Genomic DNA, 24161 nt, shown 5'->3' with positions numbered 1-24161 from the left:
AAAATGGCTATCCAAATAAAACGCTATTGCACTGAATACACACTTTCTCAGTTCAATTTCTAAATATAGTAAATATCATTATACATGAAAAAGAATTCAAAACAAATGGTTTAAAAGAATAGATTTTGAGCTGGACTTTATATTTTCAAGCAAATATAGTATTTAAAAAAAAGAGAGCAAGAAAAAAGAAAGAGAGAGAAAGAGAAGTGCAAGAATTGAAAGCTTGTCTACCAAAGCAGAACTAAATGTCCCTGTAAGTCATGTGATTCAGTATTCATGTTTGTAGTTACTGAGTGCAGCCATGAAATATAAAACTAGTGGCTCTGAAGCTGTACAAAAAAAACACAAATAGCAGATTATGCATGTTTTATTTTCATTTTGTGTCTGATTGCAGAAAAAAGACAAGATTTCACCCCCTATTACCTCAAAGTGTATGTTTTTAATAACACTGTCTACATAGAAACACTAGTGAGTTGAAGCAGATAAAGTGTATTGCTGCCTTTGCCACAGATTCTATTTATGAGATGTCCTTCAGAGATTAGTGTGTTCTTTTTGGCATGCACACTGCACCACACCTAAACCGGCTCGGCTGCAAAACAAAGCTGCAAAACACTTCCTGTAAACACTAGTGTTAAAGTCTGTCCTTCTGTTGTTGTTTCTCCAAAACAATAATATCAAATAATATATAAGCACACAATAATGTGTTATTTTCTTTAATTCCTTTAACAGAAAAAGACATTTCAAGCCACAGCAAAAAAATTACAGACAGAAAGCTGAACACGGAAATGCACACACACACACACACACACACACACACACACACACACACACACACACACACACACACACACACTGAATAAACACCATTCTTCCTTCTTTAAAAACTTCCCTATTTAAACTACTTTGCACTTTACAGCACATTAGCTTTTTGTACTGAGCAGTGCTGCACTCTGGTTATTTTATTATTCCTGTCTGTTTCCTCACCAGTTTTTCGCACATTCGATGCATGCAATTTAGCAGTCGTGTGTATAAATCTCCTCGGGTCTTAGTAAGTTTTGTTATGCGGTGTAATTCTGTGTCTTATGTAACCCCTCAATCCTAAAGGAATCTTCCTTTCATGTCACTGTGTACTGTAGAAATGTGTACGACTGAAATAAGAATAAAGCCTTTTTTTATTTTATTGAAACAACATTTAGGCATTTCAACTCATTTCTAGGGACGATCAACTTCATCCCCTGCTGATTCTTCCTTCTTATTAAAAGATCTTTTCTCCTCCAGCTCAGTGCACTGCCTCTTTGGTTAGACTAAATGTTAAAGACTGAATGTGTTGCTAAATATCATTAATAGATGAATAAATAACCTACAGTGATTGCATTTGTGCTTATTTTGGACCTTAATGACACAAAGATTTACAGGTCATGACTTGTCTTCAACTATTTTACAGGTAACTCTGTAGGTGCAAAATGACAGACTGTCATCCATATCTCACGATGCACAAAGTATTGGCACCCCTTTACACTTTATTTGAAGAAAGAAGGCAACATCCTGGTTTATTTTCAGAACACCAAAAACACTGACATGGTAGCAATTGTATGACATGAACAAGCACCAAAATACAGCACATGCTCAATGATGACATCTGTTGGTCAAATTGTGTAAGTGCAAGAGAACAAAAAACTAATGATGTTTGAATGTTTAAAAACTTTTTTTTTTACTTTGTAAAAGATTTAAAATTCGCCTCATTTATAGTTTCTCGCCAATTCTGACATTTATTCTGAGTTATTTGGGTTTGTGAAACTCCTAAACAGTTCAGATGTAAAATAACCGATCAACCATCAGTGTGAGAGGAACGGCCCAGACATGTCCTCTTTTCACACACAAATTGCAAAACAACCCTGACCTCACTCCTGCTGTTTCACTCTGCTGCCTCCTCTCTCAATCATAATTAAATAATGTCTGGGGAAAAAGGGCCAAGAGCAAGTAACTGACCAGTAAATGCAGAACCAAGAGTGAGCCAGAACTTCTAGTCAGACTTGTGAACCTGTAGCAAACTGTACAAGCTCAAACATATTCATGTGAATTTAATAGCTGTTTTATCATTCCATTAAGATTGATAGAGAAGAAATTGGTTTGGTTGCAGAGACACAAAGACATTTGCCAGCTGGACATTATGAGGAAATGTACTGTAAAAGGAGAGCAGGTAAGAATGTGTATGCATCCACATTCCACGTAGGTCTTGTGTTTGTCTAGACACCGTAGATTTGAGAGCAGTGCCACTGCACTGTTGTTAGCATAGCCTAGTGTTAGCTTATTTAATATACCGCCTAAAGTCCATTTGTTCATGTCTTGTGTTCATTCCTTTGGCACTATCCATGTTCTCATGCCTAGCTTTCCTGCTAACCCTGAAATGTTGTCTTGTCTTCCCTGTTGTATTCCATCATTCTGTTTGACGATCAGTATTGTGTTTGATTATTAATAACTATAATCATCGCCTCACTGCTGGTCCTATTTATATTTATCATCATTTAGATATAAAAAGCCCACAACAATTAAACTGTTATTGTTCCTGAAGTTCCTCTAAGCCCAAGCCATGGTGGAATCAGATCAAGTGGGGGCTTGTCTGGGATCGGTTTACATTGGGTTAGGATAGGAATGTTTGCTGCATTTAACCTTCAATCGGTCCTTGGGGTCTATATGACCCCAATCAACTTTTCCTTGATAAAAAAAAAGGGTTCCCTTCATCTGAGTGGAATAATATTTTGTGACTTTTCCTACATAATCTATCTAAACACACAAAAAAACTGGGCTTGATTCGGTTGTTCTGAAGGTATGTAAAAAGATTTTACACTTCTGGTCTTCGGGGGTCAATATGACCCCACATTGAAATGAATGGGAAATGTGAAAAAAACTCAATATTTTTTCTTCATTTGTCAAAAAAAATCTATAAATCCAGCATAAATCAGAAAATTTTCACACAGAAATGAAGGCCTACTACTAGAGCATAAATGTAATGTAGAAAAGACATGCTCACTCACACACACACAAAGACACACACAAACAAACACACACATGTATGTGTGTACTGCCACAGCATTTTTATAGAACTGGCAAAGGAAATCAGTCACAAATGCAGAACAAAGATATAAAAGGGTAAGACCTAATTCATGCACACAGGCACACACAAGCACACACACACACACACACACACACACACACACACACACACACACATGCACGCACGCACACACACATACATACATACATACATACATATGCACACATGCATTCTCTCACTCTCTCTCTCTCACACACACACACACACACACACACACACACACACACACACACACACACACACACACAGACATATGCACACACACTCTCTCTCTCTCTCTCTCTCTCTCTCTCTCTCTCTCTCTCTCTCTCTCTCTCTCTCTCACACACACACACACACACACACACACACACACACAGACATATCCACAGGTGTGACTGTCACAGAGAGAATTTTTATTCTACTAAAATTCTACTATTTTAAAAAATAATTATTTTAAATGTCCCTTCTTATGTGTGTGTGTGTGTATATATATATATATAAATTCACAAAATAGAAACAATTTAAAATAAATTTAGATCATCATTTAAGTGATTTTTTCATAAAAAATTAATATTTCATATGCAAGCTTATGGTGTAGTTGAGGAATTGTGTGGTAAATAGGTACAAAAGTACTTCATATCTCCCAAAACACAGCATTAATGAATAGATGAGAAGTAAACAAAAAATATATATATATTATTTGTATAATTAAAAATGTATATTTTTTGTATAATTTCTCTATCAATTGTTGGGGTCATATAGACCCCAAAGACCAGATTTGTAAACAGGAAACGAAGACCTTATGAGGGTTAAAGTTCATTATGTTCTGGTTGACTGCATCAGGTTAATAGTTATAACAAAGTTTGATCTTCTTTCGAACTTTTTAGAGGTGTCAGAAGGCTGGATGTTTAGAGGGAGCTGCTCACTATCTCCAAGACGTATCCAAGTGTGAGGGTTTTTTTGTTCTTTGTATTTTGCCAGGTATAAAGGATTGTCACACACCCATATAATTACATGTTTTATAACTGGGCTAATCAGGGAAGATTAGATTGGGCCAAAGCAGCATGGACTCCATCTCCACTTATTAGTGCTTCCTACAGGTATTCCAGCATGTGTTTGATCACTTTACCAGATGGACTAGGGGCTGGCAAAAAAACTGCTCCCACTCACAATGCAACTGTTGCATCTCTAAAGTTGCACCACACCTCAGTGAGTCCATCTCAGCTCATTTCTGGTTCTGGTTTTGGCAAGAAACAAATCCACAGTGCATTCCCAACAGGTAGACGATATGCCCTTGAGCAGTTTCAAACCCAGCTTGTCCCAAACCAGTGTTTGCACTGGCAACCCAGGAGTCTAAAGAAAGACCACCTACACCCAGATGAAAATGTGGTTCCCTCTTGAGTCTGGTTCCCCTAAAGGTTTCTCCAGTATGCAATCTCAGGGTGTTTTTCCTTCACCACAGTCGCCACCGGCTTGTTCATCAGGTACAAACTTACACTTATAAAGAACATCTTATTCATTTTTACCACCACATTATCTGTGTAAAGCTGCTTTGAGACAGATTGTTAAAAATGCTATACGAATAAAAATGAATTGTATTGAATAAGACTGAATGTACAGACTGTCTCTGATCTGAAGATTGTTTAAAAGGTGTTGATTATAAATGAAAATATTACTGACCAGTTCATGTGGTTTTAATGTACCAGGCTTAAATGTTGTGTGTTGAATGGAAACATTAATACTTAGCTTTGAATGAAGCTACATTTTTGCTAAATACTGTCATGAATAACCCTGTAGATAACAATATAATTATAGCAGATCAGCAATTGTGAAGTTTTACTACTACTCAAGAGAGCAAAAATATTTCAGGTGCTTCCACATCAAAATCATTAACTTTTTTAAAGTTTTTTTTTATACAATTCAAATACAATTTTATAACCTTCCAGTATATCTTCAAATATATTATATCTGTTTTTTAATATTTTTTTATATATTCATTACAAGATAGCAAATCCACAGTAAATTAAAAACCAACAATATAATCAACCAGCCTAATGCAATTAACATTATAATCCCTGTTCACAATCACCTCCATACATCTAAAATATGTTTTACTTTATTCAGTATTGCTACAGTCTTAACATTCTTTATGTGAGGTTTCCAGCATGTCCTGTAATCTAAAATTACACCAGGAAAAACTATTTTCCTATACTCTTTCTATACTTACATTCGGTTTTCAATTCTACCTGAGTGTTTGTTTTATATTTTTCAAATAACAAAATCTTTGTTTTGTTTATATTTAATAAGTCTATAGAATAGCCTTTATTTGTCATATATAAATTACAGCACAGTGAAATTGTTATTTATTGCTCAAGGGCCCAAGAGTGGCAGCTTGGCCTTCTGATCAGTAACCATGCACCTTAACCACTGAGCTACCACTTCTTATTTACATCAAAACACTTTTAAAAATTTATTTTCCTTTATTACCTCCAAAAGCTGCTGTAAATTATCCCAGAAACAGAAAATATTTCTTGCAAATCGAATATATATAATTTATAAAATATATTATATCTGGTACTCTGCACATCACTGATATAAATTTTAAACAGTTTTGGACCTAAAACCCATCCTTGTTGTACACCACATGTTATGTTCCTACTTATAGATTTATATTCACCAATTTCTACAAACTGTTGCCTGTTTCTTACTTATCAAAGTTTTTCTTTAAGTATATGTATATTCCCACTACATGCTACTTCTTATCTTTACCATTTGTAATTTCCTCAATTACATTAATACCAATGATCTGTTTGTCCAAAATCAACTAGAAGGTTATGTGTCTTTCTGTTTCTACATTTTTTTTAGAGGCTTTCGAGAACTGAGGGCATATAAAACAGGTCTATAGTTTGTGAAATGGGGTCAATCCCCATTTTTATATAATGGTATAATTTTTTGCAATTTTCATGCAAAAGAATCTTCAAACTGAAAATTTCTGAAACATTTGAACCTGTAGATTATTATATTACTACTGGTTATGTACCTAAATTATTCAAACCCATAATTTAAAAACCTGACTCCCACTCAGTCGTCCAACTAAAGAAGAACTTGTTTGTCTTCAGCCCACTTTTTTTCATGTAACAGCTTCTCTGCTGATTGGGATCCTGGTGCTGATAAAAGCTTTCTGGGCCATCAGGAGACATTTGTGTAGGTGACACTGGTGAACTCAGATGGTTGCAGTTCATCTTCCTGCAGAGTGAAATGGATGTAGCTACATTTCATCGGGTGTGTTTCTGGTACCTTATTGTTTGAGTTCCCGCTAAAACAAAACTTCTCTGAAACAGAACGGAAGCAAATTTAGATAAAGAAAATATTCACCCAAATATCAAACACACAGATGGAACATTGTTTCAGCCTGCACACATTTCACTTCATAGCTTTTCACAATAACTGATGATTCATAACACATTCATGCTGCAGTAGTGTAGAAGAGCTGCTGCTGCTACAACAGGAAGTGTCCTGAACAAAGGAAAGTGTGTGTGACGGAGTGAAGTGTGTGAATGTTGGTCTTGAAGCTGGAAGTTCTCACCCTGTAGCCAGGAACAGTGCAGAGAGGAGAAGATGATGTTCAGGGAAACAGAGACGGCACACACACACGATAGTATTATAATAATTATTCCATAGAAATCAGGAGATGCAGACTGCTGTGTGTCTGGGTGCTTAGAAACTGTCAGCTCGTGATGATCTTCTGAATCACAGACAGAAGCACAGGAAATGTGTGAGTGAGGGCTGTGTTTACTTTGAGCTTTCTAGTGTATTTGGTAAGTGAGCTGCTCTTTGAAACAGTATTTTCCATTCACACTGAACTAATATAACCATAAATCATTATCATCTGCTCATGATTCATCAGCAAAAACTAATTAAAGATAGATAGATAGATAGATAGATAGATAGATAGATAGATAGATAGATAGATAGATAGATAGATAGATAGATAGATAGATAATTATTGTCATTGCATAGTACAGATACACAACGTATTGTGCAAATTGACAGTGCAAATAAATATGTAAATATATGTACAATATATATTTATATATGTAAACACATGTACAGTGAGTAAATATAAAGGCAATAGCAGTGAAGAGATGTGTAGACATTGTTGAAAAGTACAAGTAAATAGTTATATCTGTATGTAATATTTAAGTCTATGGCAGTGGACAATTTGAAGTTAAATGTTGTAAGACTTTAGCATTAAAGTCCACTATGTACATGAATGTGAAATATCTGGCAGGATGTACAGTAAGGTATTTATGAATACACATAAATCTCAAAATTTTAATACACTTAATGCTCAACATTGTACAGTGAGAAAAATTATTCACAAGTGGAAAACATTCAAGAGTGTCCCAGGGAATTCACCCCAAAGCCAATAGTTACATTTCAGATTCTACAGGTTTCAGTTAGGATGTAAAAATTCTAAATCCTTAACAGTACAATTACAAAAAGACTGTGCATTTCATTCAGAAGGGTTGCCAGGTATGGTTTATTTGGAAGGGTTGCCAGGAGAAAGCCTATTTTCGCTTATATAAAGAAGACAGCAGGATTTAGGTTTACAAAGTCGCATACCCCCCAAAAAAGATTTCTGCAACAATGAAACCAATTGGCAAAAAACAAGCATGGAATTTAAGCACCTCATGACAACTGTAAAGCCCACTGGTGGAAGGGTGAGAATTTGGGCTTGTTTTGCTGCCACAGCACCTGAGCACCTTGCATCATTGAGTCAACCATGAACTCCTCTGAACAGAAAAAAGTATTCTAGTGTCATACAGTATGTGAAGCCATCTATCCAACAGCTTAAGCTTGGCCGATATGGGATCTTGCAACAGGACAATGATCAATCAATCAATCAATATTTATTCATATAGCACCTACCAGGTAGAACCTAGCTGCTAAACAAAGTAAAGAGGCAATGTGTAAAATAGTAATACAATTAACATACAAGTAGTGAAATATAGTAAAAAAAAAAGAGAAGTAAATTGTAAGAACTTCAGACAAAAGAGAAATAAAATAAAATAAGCATTAAAATACAACAATTAAAATGACCGTTAAGAGGTAGAAGACTAAGCACACCCTCTACTACACGACAAAGACTTTGGTGAATAAGTGGCTCTTTAGTTTAGCTTTACAAGTAGAGAATTCTCTTTGCAATGTGAGAAGGGAGGGAATTCCAAAGCTTAGGAGCTGCCACTGAGAAGACGTGATCACCCCATGATTTATATCTCGTTCTAGGCACTCCAAGCAAGACATGATTAGACCTTAGAGATCCCAAAAATGATCCCAAACACACCAGCAAATCTACAACAAAACGGCTGGAAAAAAATTAATAAAAAAAAATAAAATAAAAAATCAAACAAATGTTGCATAGCCCAGAAGTCCAGACCTCAAATAAACTGAAATGCTGTGGTAGGACCTTACGAGAGCTTTGCATAAACACTGTACAGGAAAACCTCAATGAACTAAAGCAATTCTTCTACTTTTAAACAGCAATAATCAGACTGAATAAAGTTTAGTTACTGACCTGGAAAGTTCAGTCTGATGAGTTTCCCAAACTGAATGTCTTTTATTCTGTTTCGTCCTCCACAGTAATAAAACCCCAGATCCGTCTCTCGAACTCCAATAATCACTAAACTGACTGAACTGCTGCTTTCTGTTACATCATAGTGACTCATATTTACATTATAACTGAGGAAAAATATTTTCTCCAGCTTCCATTGTTCAGCAGATATCAGCAGCTTCACCTCATCAGATCTCAGTTGATACCACGATATCTCAGGATAATCAGTGATGTTACAGAGCAGGGTGATGTTCTCTCCAGGATGGACAGATATGAAGTCAGATGAAGTGATGTGAAGGAGACACGGTGTGAAGAAAGCTGAAAGAACAGAATATTAAGTGAACATCATTCACACTCTCACAGCTACAGTGATTTATTCAGCAGTTATAGTTTTAAAGCTGGTATGTTGCTAATGTGTGTGTATATGAACTCACCAAACAGCATCTGTAGAAGAAATGTAGACAGAAGTTTGGCCATTTCTCACCCACTCTCTAACGCTCTGAGAACAAGTGCTGCTCCTTCACACTGATGTTAAAAATAAATAAAACCTCTGAATTTAGCCACATCCTGTTCTATCTGTCCAATAAGTTGCTAACATCCTTTGTTTCTGCTAGAAGCTGCACAGATCCAGAAAAACTCATTCATATCATTTTATTTTCTGTACACGTGTTGAAGAGATTTTCTTTTTGGGGAAAAGGTTTGTAACCTGTACAAGCTGAAAGAAATCAAATGAATAAAACAGACTTAGACACATTTAGGCAAAATGAATGCAGCAGAAGGTGTGAGAATGATCATGTATATAACCAAACACACACACAGGAAGAGGAAATAACAGGTAACTGAGAATTCACAGGAACTCAGTCACAAACTCACGTTTTATTGGGAACAGAACTGACCTTCTTAGAGTTCATTTAACAGCACCATTAAATTCTGGACTCAAACTGGTGAAATATTGTTGATTGGAATTAACTAACCCTAACCCTAACCCTAAACCTAACCCCAGTTAAAGTATGTAATCACTTGAAATCCTATCGTGCTCATATATAATGATTACTGTCACTCATAGCGAGTATATAACATATGCCAAAATGTCTTTTGCAACAATAGAACCTGGCTTTTAAAGCTATATTTACCACAAAGCTGAAGGCACACAATTGTACATGATGTCTTTTGAATACAGCGGCATGAAATTTGAACTTGAATTTGAACTAGGAGACCTAAAACCCTTGTGTCTGAATGAGCAGAAATGTCCATAAAAACACTCCAAAATCTAGTGAAACATCTTCCCAGAAAAGTGGAGGGATTGGGACTAAATGTGAAATGCAACGCTCAAAACTCACACACACACACACACACACACACACACACACACACACACACACACACACACACACACACACACACACACACACACACACATACGTGTGTGTGTGTGTGTGTGTGTATATTTTATATTTATTTTTTTAGGTTGCACAAGTCAGTCTTAGTGCTGGTCCCAAGCCCAGATAAATAAGGAGGGTTGTGTTGGGAAGAGCACCCAGCATTAAACATGTGCCAAACCACGTATCATGTACCACACACACACGCACGCACGCACGCACAAACACCACCACATACACACCACACACACGCTCACCACACACACACACACACACACACACACACACCACTACACATGCACCACTATGCAAACACACCACACACACAGACACACAGACACACACATACACACACACACACACACACACACACACACACACACACACACGCACAAAAATCAGCAAGGCACTTTGAAGAGTCACGTTCGTCTTGTTAACTTGCGCTCTCTCTCTCTCTCTCTCTCTCTCTCTCTCTCTCTCTCTCTCTCTCTGTCTCTGTTTACATCTGTTGTTTTCGTATCTGTAAAAAAAGTGTTTTTGTCTGTTTCTGTTTCTCCCCCTCACCTGAATATCTGCAATGTTTAGGCACTTATGGATTAATCAAACTAGGACTATGATGGAAATAATCAAACTAGAACCATTAATACATTTATAACAGTATTTGTGTAAAGCAGAATAAACTTCACTGAATGATTGGTCTTGGTAAGATTAGTTTGAAGCAGCGTGTTTTGTCAGTGGCCAACCAGCTTGTTTTTTTTTTTATTTTTTATGATCTTCTTCTACAGCAAGCATTTTATTTGAATAAAAAATGCAAAATATTTAAATAAAAAGTCTGCTTGTCCTTCTCTTGACTCAATTTTAAACAGTGAGCTTGGACCATTTTTGTTAATAAGGGAGTTTAAATTGTGCCATTAGCCATGGGACGAGTAGAAAATATTGAAAATGTTTTTTTATTTGGTACGGCTGATCACATTCAGAAAACTGATCCTCACATCAATGCTCCTGACACTAACGTTCAGGTGACCTTTGCTCCAGATACTGTTGGTGTGTACTTCATTCTGTAAAGGACATTTGCCAGAAAACTTGCTTTTCTTTTTTTTTTTCTACAGCCAAATGCACTCCATTTTTTTTAACAGATTGTTTCATGCAAGATCTCACAGTGATTCTTTATATAATGCATCACCTCTTGGAACCTGAAGAGATTGTCCCCTAGTTTCCTTTTAATGGACTGGCAAGATCTCCACAAAAGCTTTTTTGAGTGTGAGGCTTCCCATATTGAGGTGGACAAAATCGACAAAAAAGATCCTTTTATCTGTCCTGCATGCACCCCAGATATTCTGCCAGTTTCAGTAGATGGAAACCGCAAGCTTTACCGTTTCAAGAATGCAGCTAGGTGTACCAAAACTGTGTATAATGTCACACTGTTGAAACAATATTAATAAGAACAAATATCAATTTAATGTGCACAGTAAAGTTAAATTAGATTAGAATGTATTATTAACTTTTGTGTACCTGTTCTGTATGTTTTTTTCTTTCTTATAGATCTGAAGAACAGGCCATCTTCGAAGATGTGTTTATAGCTAAGGATGAAGATTTTTGGACTACCTTTACAAGGCATCCAAACATGTCCTGTAAAATCGCAGATGATTAGACTTTATACAGGAGTACAATACCTCCTACTATAGAGTTTGTTTACGAGAGTCTTATTTTCATCAACTATTTTCTGTATTATAGGTCAGTGGAAGAGGTGTTTGTGTAGGGGAGTGGTCAGCAGCCAGAGAGACCTCCCAAAGATCTGCTAGCAAGGTAGACGAGGAGGGACTGGAGCTTGCGGTGTGTCGGCATGGAGTGCTACTCTGTGCGTTAAATATGTACAGGGGGAAATTTTTGCTTATTCCTTTTACCTGCAAAAACAGCTGGCTAGTAGGCAAATCACTTTTTTTTTGTATGGATGTGACCTGCAAATATCGGCCTTACCTGCAAAGAATTGCAAAAAGCTGCCCAGAGCTCCAGCGCCTTCTTAACATGAAGCCCTTTCTTTCAGTATTCCATGCCAAAGCCCATGATTTTAAGTGCGAAGTAGGTGAACTTTGCTATGAGATTATTCAAATCTGCAAATGAATTTCAAAACTTTCTTAGCATTATATTATTATTTTTCATTCCTAATTAGGTAAAATGGCATGGAGCATATCAGGATGGGGCTGGTTTAACACTAGGAGAGGAGGTGGAACAGTGCAATGCTTTCCTCTCCAAGATTGCAGTGACCACAAAACACCTGTCCAAAGCAGGTAAAATGACCTTCTACTGCACTTGCTCTATTATTAGATAATAAGTAGGGAGAATATGGTAAAATGATATTTTCGGTGTTTGCAGGACGCACAGACATGCTGACTCTCATGGCCATGTGCCTGAATCAACAAAAGTTTAACAATTTGGTCACCTCACCGAGCCGCTGATATCAGAAGGCAAAGACATCGGTAGAATTTGTTTTAAATGTTCAGTAATGTATGTCGTAAATTTTTTTAAGCTGTATATTGAACATTAACAGCAACATGTAGCAGACCACAAACGCTCTGCAAAGCCAGTTGCAAAACCTAGAGTGCATGAAAGTTGAACTGACGGTGACAGCGAGCCAAACCAAACCAATTGAAAGACTGAGTCAAGAATGTAAAGGAGTGGGCAGACGGTAAGGAAATGACTATTGTGTGTGTATGCTGTGTGTAGATTGTGTCAAGGACGGACACAACACCAAAACAGTTTGTGTAACAGAACACATTTTTTTATTTTCTCCTTTTTGTTTCTCTTTATCTGTCTACTTCCGTCTATGTCTATTGCTGAGGCCCTCAGAGAAGTGTCCTGCCTGTTTGCCAGTGAGAGACTGAAAAGTAAGTATTTGTAATATATGGCACAAACATAAGCATAAACAAAGGGCTGCTCCTAACCAAAGATTTTGTCTGGAAAATGAACTCACAAAACAGTAAGTTCCAGTTTCACGGCTGAGAAAGAATGTTATAAGAAAGTTATTTCAGCCATCACAACTGTCAGCAGTGTTGTGCTAGTTACTAAAAAAAAGTAACTAGTTACAGTTACTCGTTACTTCATTCAAAAAGTAACTCAGTGACTATTTTAGTGTTCCAATTTTGAATTTCCTATCCCACATATGTAATTACTATCTAATAACTACAGGGACGTGAATGTCACCACATGCTGTGAAGTTTGTTTGTTTGATTTTATGCAACTCTACAACAAATTCAAATTAGCCCAACTATGACTTCTGACAGACCAACATTTTTGTGTTACGATTAGGGGGCAGCCCTAATAAACATACCTTGTTTGTAAGGTTTCTAAGGGAGGCTTAATGTTATTTTGTTCTTTTTTTAAGATTCTCAAGGTGGCCTAAGTGAAGAAGGTTTGAAAGGTCTTCAGAGCATCATCCACAGAAAGCAACTTAAAATCGGACATATGAGGGTGCAAGCAAGAGACTGCTACCTGCATGTTTTATCTGGAGCAGAGAACATCAAAGAACATTGATCATTAAAGAACAACTTCTTTAACAAATTGTCATCTGATGACCAGTGTTGTGGAAAGTTACTTTTAAAAGTTATGCATTACAATATTGAGTTACTCCTGTAACTAATTGCGTTACTTTTTATGGAAAGTAATGTGTTACGTTACTTTTGCATTACTTTTTCTTACCTGGCTAAGGCTTGATCTCTTTCAGGCCTTACAGGTGTAACAGGTGAGAAGTTCTTGTACTAGTGTTTAATGCAGTAATGCATTAAACAGTGTAATATAGATAATTGCCATTAAGAAATAAGTTATATTAGTTAATAACTTCTTAGAAAACAATAAGATGATACTAGAAAACAAACAACATTACCTATTAAAGGACCTTTGAAGAAGTAGATGCCGAACTCGCAAACATCCTGAACCATCTAGAGACGTACCAGTGCCAATTGGATCCCACTACATGTGTGGAGTTTGACATTGGACCTCCTGGAGTGTTTAAAGGCTCTGGCATGGAGAAGCTGATGCTGGATCTGTGATGATCACAAATGTTGAGCTCAGTAGCTCCTAGTTTTATACCAAAGACTGTAGAAAGAACATCACTTATAATCTTATACTCCAGTGCTCATGTTAGTTCTCACTCTCCAGTGTTCTGTATTGTTGAAAGATTTATGATCAAACTCTTGATGTCACCCAAATGAGGATGGGTTTCCCTTTTGAGTCTGGTTCCTCTCAAGGTTTCTTCCTCGTAACATCTAAGGTAGTTTTTCCTTGCCACAGTCGCCACGGCTGCTTATCAGGGACAAATTCACATCATTCACCTTCACTGTTGATTTCTGTAAAGCTGCTTTGAGACAATGTCTGTTGTGAAAAGCGCAATAGAAATAAACTCGACTTGACTTGACATTAAACATAAATCTGTCTTTAAAATTTTAAATATTTCACATGGTCAAAAAAAATGTATGATGATTCCAATAGATCAAAACTCTTGTTTTCTATTAAGTGTCCTCAAAACAAAATTTGTTCTATGCAAAAAAAAAAAGTCTAGATCACTTCTGCAATGCAAAATAAATGTAAATGTAAATAAGTATGGTCTTAATGCAATGTTACAGAATTATCTTAAGACTGATTTCGCATTTTCATCTAGGTTTTACTTTCAAAGTAACGGTTGTAGCGCAGCAGGAGTAGTTTCTTTTTGGGGTGAGGATGAGACTTCCAATACTAAACAGCTTCTCTGGAAGGTGTTGCTGTGTTGGCTTTTAAGAAGATCTTAAAAATCCTGTGGAAATCATGTAAATTTCCCATATCAGCTGATTTCAGGTATTCACAAATCTCCATGTCCACAGTAACTGCTTGTTCATCATGTGTATTCTCCTCTTCAGCAAATGCGAACAAGTCATTTTCATGATTTGCTTTCAGGAGACTGCAGTGGCTCTTTCTGTGGTATCTCAAAGGTGAGATTCATCTGGATGTTGTCTTTTCTTGTTTCATCCCTTAGCCACCGCAGCTTGTATTTTATATAGGTTTAAATATTTTTAAAAAAATCGTTAATATTTAAATCACGAGCATTTTAATAATATTTATCAGAGGTGTTTTGGGTAAGCCCGATGTCATGTGTATCGGCACATGCACAGACTGTGTAAATTATTCACCTAGGTACTGTATCACGTTAAACACCAACGTTGTAAGTTTTTAAATCAGAATAAACTTTTATCTAGGTTTTATTATGTCTTATTCAGTCTCTTGTGCTAAATCTCTGATAACTCCGTCTGATACATGATTTTGTTGAGCAGTGTGCATCAGTGTCAGGGATCCACCAGCCACACCTCCACCTATCACTCCAAGCAGCTCTCCCACTTACTAATCAGCTACACCTGGCCCTCATCAGTTCTCACGCTACATAAACCCCGTTCCTCCACCAGCTCATTGTCCGTTCTACAGCTTAGACTAGGGAACACTGTCGGACTATCCAAGCACTCTGTTTAGCTTATCTCTGTTTACGGGACTCTGTGTATCTTGTCTAGCTATAGTTATCACCAGGGTTAGTTAACCTGGAGTTTCATTGCGGTTTTTCCGTTTTCTGCCTTGCTTCTTATTTTTTCATTAAACAGCCTTTGTGGATTTCACTTCAGTTTTCTGGCACGTTCTTTCACCTGACAATCAGGCTGGCTGCATCTGAAATAAAATAAAAATTAAAAAGCCTGATCATAGCTGCCTATTTTGTACAGTTTAGAGATCATCTTTACTTAAAAAAGAACAAAATTAGTGTGAAATATAATTAAAATTATTATTATTATTCAGGTGCTCATTACAGGTGACAAAATGTTGACCAAAATCAGACTGTAATCGTCCAGCCTTATAAGGTACCTCTGAAGATGATCACCATTGCACCCAACATTCAGAGCCTGAGTCTACTTCCTGCAAACAGGTATAAAACTGATTTTTTAATACATTTTTTTACATTTTTATAAAAATGTCAGCTTCACACAATATACAAGGTACTCCAAGAGTGTTTGCAAAGCAGTGATTTCAGTTGACTGGTAGTGTAATTACCCTTCCCCACTGGGTCCCCACATTATGTTTTAACATAAAATTTTACACAGGTCCCCACAAAATGCCTACTCTTTAATATCTTATTTTTCTGGAAATATTTTCTTTACTTGAAGTGTGTGGCTTAAAGATTCTTTCTACCAATTTTATACTGTTCAGCTTAGCTTTCTAATATCAAAATGCTTTTATATTAGGGCACATAATTAACAGTTTTGCTTAATACAAGTGGCAAAATGTGGACCAGAATCACGCTGTAATTAATTAACTGAAAGAAATGACAGGTAAGGTGGTTGTCTAATTCATAATACCTATTAAAAAGCCTTATATTTGGGGCACCAAAGTGGGTTTTATCTATTTATAGTGTAATAAAGAGAAAATAAAGTTATTTTATATAGTCCCTATTGTCTTGGCATGTGTAACATATTAGCATGTGTAAAATTCTACTAGCAACACCAAAGTGACCAATTTTTGGGCTCTGTAATCGTAACACATTTAGTCTATGTTTAAATAGATCTTAGAGTGGAACTGGCCTTAACACTGTCCAACAACCAATCCCAGGAAAGCTCAGCTGAGCAAGCAACAGAAGTGGTCAGACAAGTGTGTGTGTGTGTGAGTGTGTGTGTGTGTGTCCCTTCATGCCGAGGACACTTGTTGCTCATGTAAGGGCGTGTCGGAGACTCAGAGCACATCTGTGACACATGTGCAGGGTGGCTTTCACTCCTTTTTCTTGCAGTTCAAATTAACCAACAAATAATAAATTATTAGGGAATTATTCTCCCAGATATTTACACATATACAGTAGTCTTTGGATGTGTTATATTGCTTTAGTTTAGTTAGTTATCATGTAAATACTATTAAATGCTCATTTTAAATGGTAAATTAGTTAATTTACTTTAACAAAACTGAAATGATCTTTATCACTTGATATAAAAATGTAACTGCCCAAATGAAGAAGCTTTCAGTTGTGGATATGAAAAGAGCAAAAGAGCATTCCTGCAGTCAGTCAGCACAGGCTCTTAGGAGGAACAACAACAATCCCAAACAACAATAGTACAAGTCACAATTCCAGTCTAACGTTTTGTACGTTGGTCGTTTAAGGCAGGGGTCTACAAACTATGGCCCACAGGCCTCTCATCCGGCTCGTGGAGACCTTTTTGTCTACGGAAAAAAATTAGTGTTTTTTTTTTTCATGCCCGGTTGTTTTCAGCATGACGAATGATTCTCATTTCCTGTAGACAGTGCGAGTGAGAGGCAGCTCAAACGTCAGAGGAACATCATCCATATTTATGATGTGGTGCGGCCCGATTCAGTGGGAGCGCATCTGATTTAATAGAAAGAGTTTCATTGGTTCACCTTAAACCCGTTCTGCAATTTCATTAGTATAATCATCATTTCACAAGAATGAAATACGTGAAGAACAATTTGAGAACAACTTGTCTGATGATAATATCAGGACACTGTTGATGTTAGGGACATCAAATCTAAAGCCAGAAATGTCTGCTATTCTGGCATCCAGGAAACAATTTCACCATTCCCACTAATACAGGTGTTCATGTGTAGTGTATCAATGTGTTATTAAATAATAACTGAATAAAATAATATTACATAAATAATGAAAAACAACATCCATGTTTTGATTCTTTTTTATTTGGACCTCGGGTGTGTAGTCGGCCCCCGAACTGCTGTTTGATAGTTAATGCGGCCCTCGGGCTGAAAAGTTTTGAGACCCCTGTTTTAAGGTCTCATTTGTTACAGGTCCTAGTTACAGCACACTGTTCCCTCCCGTTGTCTCTGTAGTGCAAAACAGCAAAATAGGAGTGTGTGCGCTTTTAGAATAGGAAAGCATGAATCGGGAGAATGTGAAAAGTGTGGGGAATTAAACAGTGAGACACACCCTCCCACACGCGCGAGCACATGGTCACTGTGCCTTGACCGAGCATGGTCCTTCGAGCTAGATAATCAATCAATCAGTAGTTAGCGGTAATGCACCTTTTCGTTGGTCTGCCAAACCGCCATAAAACACCACTACTACAACAACAACAACAACAACAACAACAGTGTGTGTGGATTTTGAAGAACTGAAGAACAGACTCCGGAGAAAACAGTAAGAGAACATGTTTATTCTTACATTCTTATCTGATTTGTAATACGGGTTTATACTTTTTAAAATCAATTAGTATTTGATTGAAAAAATACTTACGATGCAAAGTTTAAGTTTATAGTTCAGTGTTACCTTTGATGCAGGTGTAACAGACTTTAACACGAACGCTCAGTTACACAGGGTTGTAGATTATAAAAATTTACAAATTTTTAGAAAAAGTAAATTCGTCCCCCTCACTTTTAGTGGAGAGTGTGTGTTCACGACATGTTGAGGTATTAATGGAGCAATGTATATAAATGCAGAGTGATTTAAAATTCAAAGAGACAAGATAGATAACGACACATGACAATCAGTCGCTCAATTGTGACGTCATCATCACGCGCCCTGGTACTGTAGCTCGAGTCCTTTTTTTTTTTTTTTTTTTTACAAAAAAAAGTCAAGCAGTGTAAGTTGCATGTGGTATCTGAATTGTGTTGCACAGTGTTTAGTAACTCTGCCTGTTGCTATTGTTGAATAATTAGCAAGTTTTAAAGGTTTTAAAGGTTTAAAATGAAAAATAGCTGCTTGGACAAACGTTCACTTTTTTCTGTGCACACACACACACACACACACACACACACACACACACACACACACACACACACACACACACACACACACACACACACACACACACACACACACACACACACACACACACACACACACACACACACACACACACACACACACACACACACACACACACACACACACACACACACACACACACACACACACGTTTCTGTCTTAGAGAAAACTAAATTCCTGATATGAGCATCTACCGGTGGTGTTTGTGTTCTGTAAGAAACATGGTGTAGGAGCGCCACCTGCTGTCTCTCTGTTGTTCTGGTTCAGATGATGTGTGTAACAGTGAGATATAAAATCCCTCTGTATTTTGTAGTCTGATTTATATTAAGTTCTAATCTTGTGTATCAGTGTAGATTTATTCATTATTAGAGACTTAAAGCACTTTTGTATGTCTCTCTGGACACGAACGTCTGCTAAATACCACAAATATACATTTTTATACTAGAAATATGTTTTACTGTAATGTGTATTGATGATAAATGTGTTATTTAGTGTGTTGTAAAAAATCTACACACACTGAGGACACAATGGACACCAGAAGCTCCTTCTCCTCCATCTGCATGTTGTGGATCAGCGTCTGTGTGGGTCAGTAACACTTTCTTTCAGAAAACAGATCAAATAAAGTTCTTATAATAAATACACTGTACAGATTAATGTAGATTTAATTTTCTATCTCAGGTCTCCACTCTGGAGAATCAGTGTTCAGTGCATCTGGTGAAGAAGGATCTACAGCTGTTCTGCCGTGTGAACTGGAGAGTGTAGGAACTGAAACACTGCATATTAGGTGGAAAAATGAAGATGAGATTGTGTTTGAGCGAAAGGGTACAGAGACGTATCAGGGTGATGGATATGAGGGTCGTGTGGACGTTCCTGAGGAAGAGCTTCGTAAGAGGAACTGTTCTTTGGTGTTACGCAATTTGACATCTAATGATTCAGGTGTCTACACGAGCTACCAAGCAGTGAGACACATCAGGAGATCTGCCTACAGTGAAGAGATCAGCAGTGTTTCTCTCTCAGTCAGTGGTAAGTGAGTTATTATCAGTAGAACACACACTGAACATTACACACAGCAGAAACCAAAGCTGCAGATCTGAAATATGTGGAAAGACACTAAACGTCCTGTAGAACAAAAGCAGCTCATGTGTCCAATGTGAGCATAATGTCAGTGTTTTCAGTACTAGAGGAGAAATTGTGCAGTGAACAGCTGATTTTAAAGCTCTTCATGTGTGTGTTAGATGATCCAGGAGAACACAGAACACCTGAGCATCTTTATATTAGTGTTTCATCACACACTTGGAGATTCCCTCTGCCATCTTTAAATGGAAATCATTTTCATGACACGAGTTTGCAGTAGAGCTGGAAATCAGAAAGTCTTTACCCCAGACAGCAGGAACAGTGTAGCACTAATGATTTTCTTGCTGATTTCTACACTTTATTACCTTTAAAATACAATTTCACTGCTTTTCACTGCTTATGAAAATATGATCTTCTCTATTATACAGTAATCACACTAGTTATAGTATCAGTAATGTGAAAGATTGCACAGATGATTCTTAGTGATTAGTACTGATCCTGATCTACACGTGATCCTGATCTACACGTGATCCCGATCTACACGTGATCCCGATCTACACGTGATCCCGATCTACACGTGCTCCTGATCTACACGTGCTCCTGATCTACACGTGATCCTGATCTACACGTGATCCCGATCTACACGTGATCCCGATCTACACGTGATCCTGATCTACACTTACACAGTAAATCACTTTAGTAGCAGTGAGAGAGGAAACACAAAGAGCTCTGATTGGACCAGGATGATTCAATATTATTTTCCTCTTACAGAAAAACCTCCTGAGGAGAAATCAGATGAAGTGCCGAGTCCCACAGGTGAGATACAATTGTGTATTTTATTATCTGCACATTTCATTTCTTATACAACCAATAATTCAGTTCATTTCAGGATCTTCAGTGAACTGGACTTTTTAACTGGAATTCTGTCCACTTCATTTATAATTGTAATCAAACACAATTTTTTCTATCTTAGTATTTATATGCTTTATAACCAAAAGTATGTGGACACTTCACCATCACACCGTAAGTGATTCTGATTTTAAAGCAGTACTGAATTGCAGTGATGGTTCCTGTGATGAGCGAATGGACACAAACCACATCAGCAAACTTAACAGACACCAGTATTTCACCAGTAGACACACAGACTGAAATTTAAAAGTTTAAATTTGACTGTAGAATTAAAAAAATAAGGACCAGTTTAGTGGACATTCCTGTCCCAGTGGGATTTCTGCACCACAGATAATTAGGTTTATTTATTTTTTAAGTTGGATAGTTTTTCATATTTAAGTGTTTATAATAAAATATTTATATTTGAATTTTTTATTTTCTTTTTTGTGTCATTCAAAATAATCACAAACACAGCTTTGAGTTTTAGGGACTCTTGGCCTGTAGATGGCGCCAGACATCCATAACGAGAAGTGTTTGTTTCTGGCACTCATCCATTTTCACACTCATTTTCTCTCCAGATGCTGCAGGAATGGTGCGTCCTCACCCACTGATCATGGTCTCCATCACAGCCCTCATCTCATGTTTCCTCGTCCTGCTCTTCTAGGAAGAAATGATCATGACCTCCAGCTGTCTCAGGACTGTGTTTCAATCCCAGAATCGCATTGCTTTTAAAACGCAGAAGTTGCATGATGCTCTGAAAAAAACAGTCAATTCTTCTCAGGGAATGATCAAATGATTTCCTAAAATTTGCACTAGACACATGACTGTGTCATCAAGTACAGATCCTGCATCATTTTCTGGTTTTCTGAAGACCCCACTTTCCTGGGCCTCACCACAGATTTAGAAGCCTCTGTAGGCAAAACTAAGGACTACAGGTGGTTTTAGCCGGATTGGGACTCCCTCTGATACTATCTTGGAGGCATCTATGGAAAGAGTTAGGAGTATCTAGTTCCTCTCTGTTCCCTTTTATCAACAACCTGATATTTTGCCTTCATGCTGAGACAGTGGTGAAACTCTGCTCATCAGTGACTCTACTTCCTGTGGAGGATCAGGATATTTTTCTTCCACAAACACACTGACCAACTTTTTGCACATATTCCAATGTTTGTAGCTGCAGGATTTGCACTTACTATACACATCTTTTTTAGGGATGAGTATTGTTTCAATTTAATTGATAACGGTAGCAATACCGATAATGATATCGATAACATTATCAATACTACTCTCTATAATTTATTTAAAAAGTTTCAAGTTATTTTATTAAAAACATTCTCCAACAAATTCATATTTTCTAAACTTACAAAACTGTTACTGAAGCCATGTGATTTAGTATTTCATGTAGTTTAGCTTACTATGTAGCCAATATAAGAAGGCTGAGGCCTTTAAAACAGGTGGGGGTCCACCTCCACCTTCCCTCTCCCCAGCTGTGCTGCTGCCACTGTCCCCTAATAAAGAAGTGCATGTGTAAGTAAAATGTAGGTTTTTCATATTATTACTTATGGTTTATTGGTTTTACTGTTTTATCAGTACAGTATTTAATAAATATCATCGGCATTGTCACTATTTAAAAAGTTATATTGAAAGCATTTACAGTCAATGTTTCACTTGTGCATTATGCTCGCTTGTTTTATTTTATACTGCAATCTTATTTCCAGTAGTCTAAGCTGTTCCTAATGTCTTTATTAGTTGTATTTGTTTAAGAATATTTATTGAGTATTTTATTGGTTTAATTGTCCTGCAGTTGCTGATGGAGACATTGTATTATTGGACCCTCCTGCAGCACCACACTCTGTTACAGTTATAAGTGATTATTGTCTTTAGGTCTTTAGGTTTCTGTTCAGTAGCACAAGCATCCTTACTTATTTGCACTGTAGGATGAAGCTGAAGAGAGCATTAATTGTGACAGAAATTGAAAATGCGTTAAGATGCACCTTCAGCAGTGTAAGAAATGTTCTGAAGCTGTCCTTCCTCATTTAAATATTTGGTCCTTGATTGTATTATAGAACTTATAAATCATGTTGAATTATTTTGTCTTTCTAGTTGCTTGCTGAAGGGCTGTATAAGGTCCATCTTCTAAGGCAAATTAGAAAAAGTATTATATAGATGGACTTTATAATGACTTTTTCTAATTTGCCTTAGAAGATAGTAGATGGTGCCAGACATCCATAAAGAGAAGTGTTTGTATAAAGATGGACTTTATACAGCTTCAAATGGAGAACAAAAGGCTTAACATAAATAAAATGCTAGACTTAAAATTGATCTGTTGAAGCCCCTTATCTTAAGGTGGAAATCAGTATGTGAACATTTATCTCTCATTTGTTATTGAATTGAAAATAAAGTAAATAAATACACGTCTTTTTTATTACAGCAAATAAAGAAAGAATGAACAATCCTTGACTCAACTGGTTTTATTTAAAGTGATTTAGGCAAATCATATCTCACACCACCCTGCCATCTCTTTGGTCTCCTGGGTTTACTGGGGGTTCCTCTTGGCCATCTTCATGAAAAGGAGGCAGGGCCCTCTCACCTCACATTGTGGTAATGTTGTGAAGAACAACACGAGCACCTGTGATGCCACATGCCCTCTTTGGGCTGACCCTGAGCCCACATAGGCCCTCTAGGCACTATAGCCATCCCCACCTTGACTCGTGCTCTGCTCTGGGCGAGGTTTAATTGTGCCTGTGGTCCAGGCTCAGGTTCAGGATAGGGTGTCATCATATAGGGCACTCAGTTTTTGGAACTGAAAGCTGAGGTTATCCACCTAATAGACAGATGCTCCTAGAAACTTTTACACTATAGTGAGTTAGAGCTTTAGAACACCTGATTCACACAGCTAAGTGAGAACCCCACTTCTAATCTATTTTTTCACCAAGATCCTAGAAACTTTACACTATCTAATAGATAGATGCTCACTATAATGTAAAAGTTTCTAGGAGTTTCTAGGAGCTTGGTGAAAAAATAGATTAGAAGTGGGGTTCTCACTTAGCTGTGTGAATCAGGGGTTCTAAAGCTCTCACTCAATAATTAGGGATAAACTTGTAGGCACTGAACTTATAGATTCAAATTTTATAACCAGTGGTATATGTGGTAGCAATGGTATACCAGACTAACCTGAATGGAAACCCAGAAACATGGATAGATATCTATACTGACACTTATCGATACTGTTATCGATACTACTCTTTATAATTTGTTGCAAAAATACATGATGTGAAGTTATTTTAATATTTTATTACTGCAAAACTTTAGTGCTGCTGTTTA

General features: G+C 37.0%; 3 protein-coding genes and 1 long non-coding RNA gene across 7 annotated transcripts in view; 3 read left to right on the top strand and 1 right to left on the bottom strand.

Annotated features, from left to right (window-relative positions):
* The first annotated feature begins 2021 nt into the window (after positions 1 to 2021).
* On the top strand, positions 2022 to 11684 carry LOC310728976. Its single transcript, XR_014534421.1, has 3 exons — positions 2022 to 2200; positions 3985 to 4581; positions 11633 to 11684. It is a non-coding gene; the product is annotated as an uncharacterized lncRNA (long non-coding RNA).
* Positions 5002 to 9243, bottom strand: LOC310728946 (M1-specific T cell receptor alpha chain-like). 4 transcript variants are annotated; one of them, XM_083546845.1, is made up of 5 exons: positions 9146 to 9243; positions 8676 to 9029; positions 6684 to 6842; positions 6395 to 6429; positions 5926 to 6343 (listed from the first exon to the last, which is right to left on the bottom strand). In XM_083546845.1, exons 1-5 carry the CDS (start codon positions 9186 to 9188, stop codon positions 6287 to 6289), a joined length of 648 nt encoding a protein of 215 aa, XP_083402971.1. In that variant the 5' UTR covers positions 9189 to 9243; the 3' UTR covers positions 5926 to 6286. The 4 variants fall into 4 exon arrangements, with proteins under 4 accessions (XP_083402970.1, XP_083402971.1, XP_083402972.1 ...); XM_083546844.1 differs by having other exon boundaries at positions 5002 to 6429; XM_083546847.1 differs by lacking the exon at positions 6684 to 6842 and having other exon boundaries at positions 5929 to 6343.
* Positions 11685 to 12357: 673 nt separating the features above from the next.
* LOC310728955 (uncharacterized protein) lies at positions 12358 to 23291 on the top strand. The gene is made up of 6 exons (XM_083546871.1): positions 12358 to 12378; positions 19371 to 19463; positions 19557 to 19901; positions 20724 to 20768; positions 21419 to 22992; positions 23077 to 23291. Exons 2-5 carry the CDS (start codon positions 19406 to 19408, stop codon positions 21502 to 21504), a joined length of 534 nt encoding a protein of 177 aa, XP_083402997.1. The 5' UTR covers positions 12358 to 12378; positions 19371 to 19405; the 3' UTR covers positions 21505 to 22992; positions 23077 to 23291.
* The window catches only part of LOC310728930 (uncharacterized protein), a 48212-nt gene continuing 40100 nt past the window's right edge, over positions 16050 to 24161 (top strand). The window contains exons 1-2 of the mRNA XM_083546808.1: positions 16050 to 17215; positions 17323 to 18251. The gene's annotated coding sequence lies outside the window, so the exon portion shown is untranslated. The remainder of the gene's footprint in view (positions 17216 to 17322; positions 18252 to 24161) is intronic.

Source organism: Silurus aristotelis (assembly GCF_946808225.1).
Source record: "Silurus aristotelis genome assembly, chromosome: 7".
Taxonomy (NCBI): Eukaryota; Metazoa; Chordata; class Actinopteri; order Siluriformes; family Siluridae; genus Silurus; species Silurus aristotelis.
Note: the sequence above shows the minus strand (reverse complement) of the source record. Positions and strands in the feature narration are given on the sequence as shown.

What these genes read in the sequence shown, in the direction of transcription:
- LOC310728946 (XM_083546844.1), bottom strand. Translation starts at nt 9,188, where the DNA reads ATGGCCAAACTTCTGTCTACATTTCTTCTACAGATGCTGTTTG. An exon ending in TCTTCTACAGATGCTGTTTG is followed by an intron (nt 9,030 to 9,145) that starts GTGAGTTCATAT and finishes CTGTTCTTTCAG; the next exon opens with CTTTCTTCACACCGTGTCTC. An exon ending in CATCAGACTGAACTTTCCAG is followed by an intron (nt 6,843 to 8,675) that starts GTCAGTAACTAA and finishes TCTGTGATTCAG; the next exon opens with AAGATCATCACGAGCTGACA.
- LOC310728955 (XM_083546871.1), top strand. Translation starts at nt 19,406, where the DNA reads ATGGACACCAGAAGCTCCTTCTCCTCCATCTGCATGTTGTGGATCAGC. An exon ending in GTGGATCAGCGTCTGTGTGG is followed by an intron (nt 19,464 to 19,556) that starts GTCAGTAACACT and finishes TTTCTATCTCAG; the next exon opens with GTCTCCACTCTGGAGAATCA. An exon ending in TGTTTCTCTCTCAGTCAGTG is followed by an intron (nt 19,902 to 20,723) that starts GTAAGTGAGTTA and finishes TTCCTCTTACAG; the next exon opens with AAAAACCTCCTGAGGAGAAA.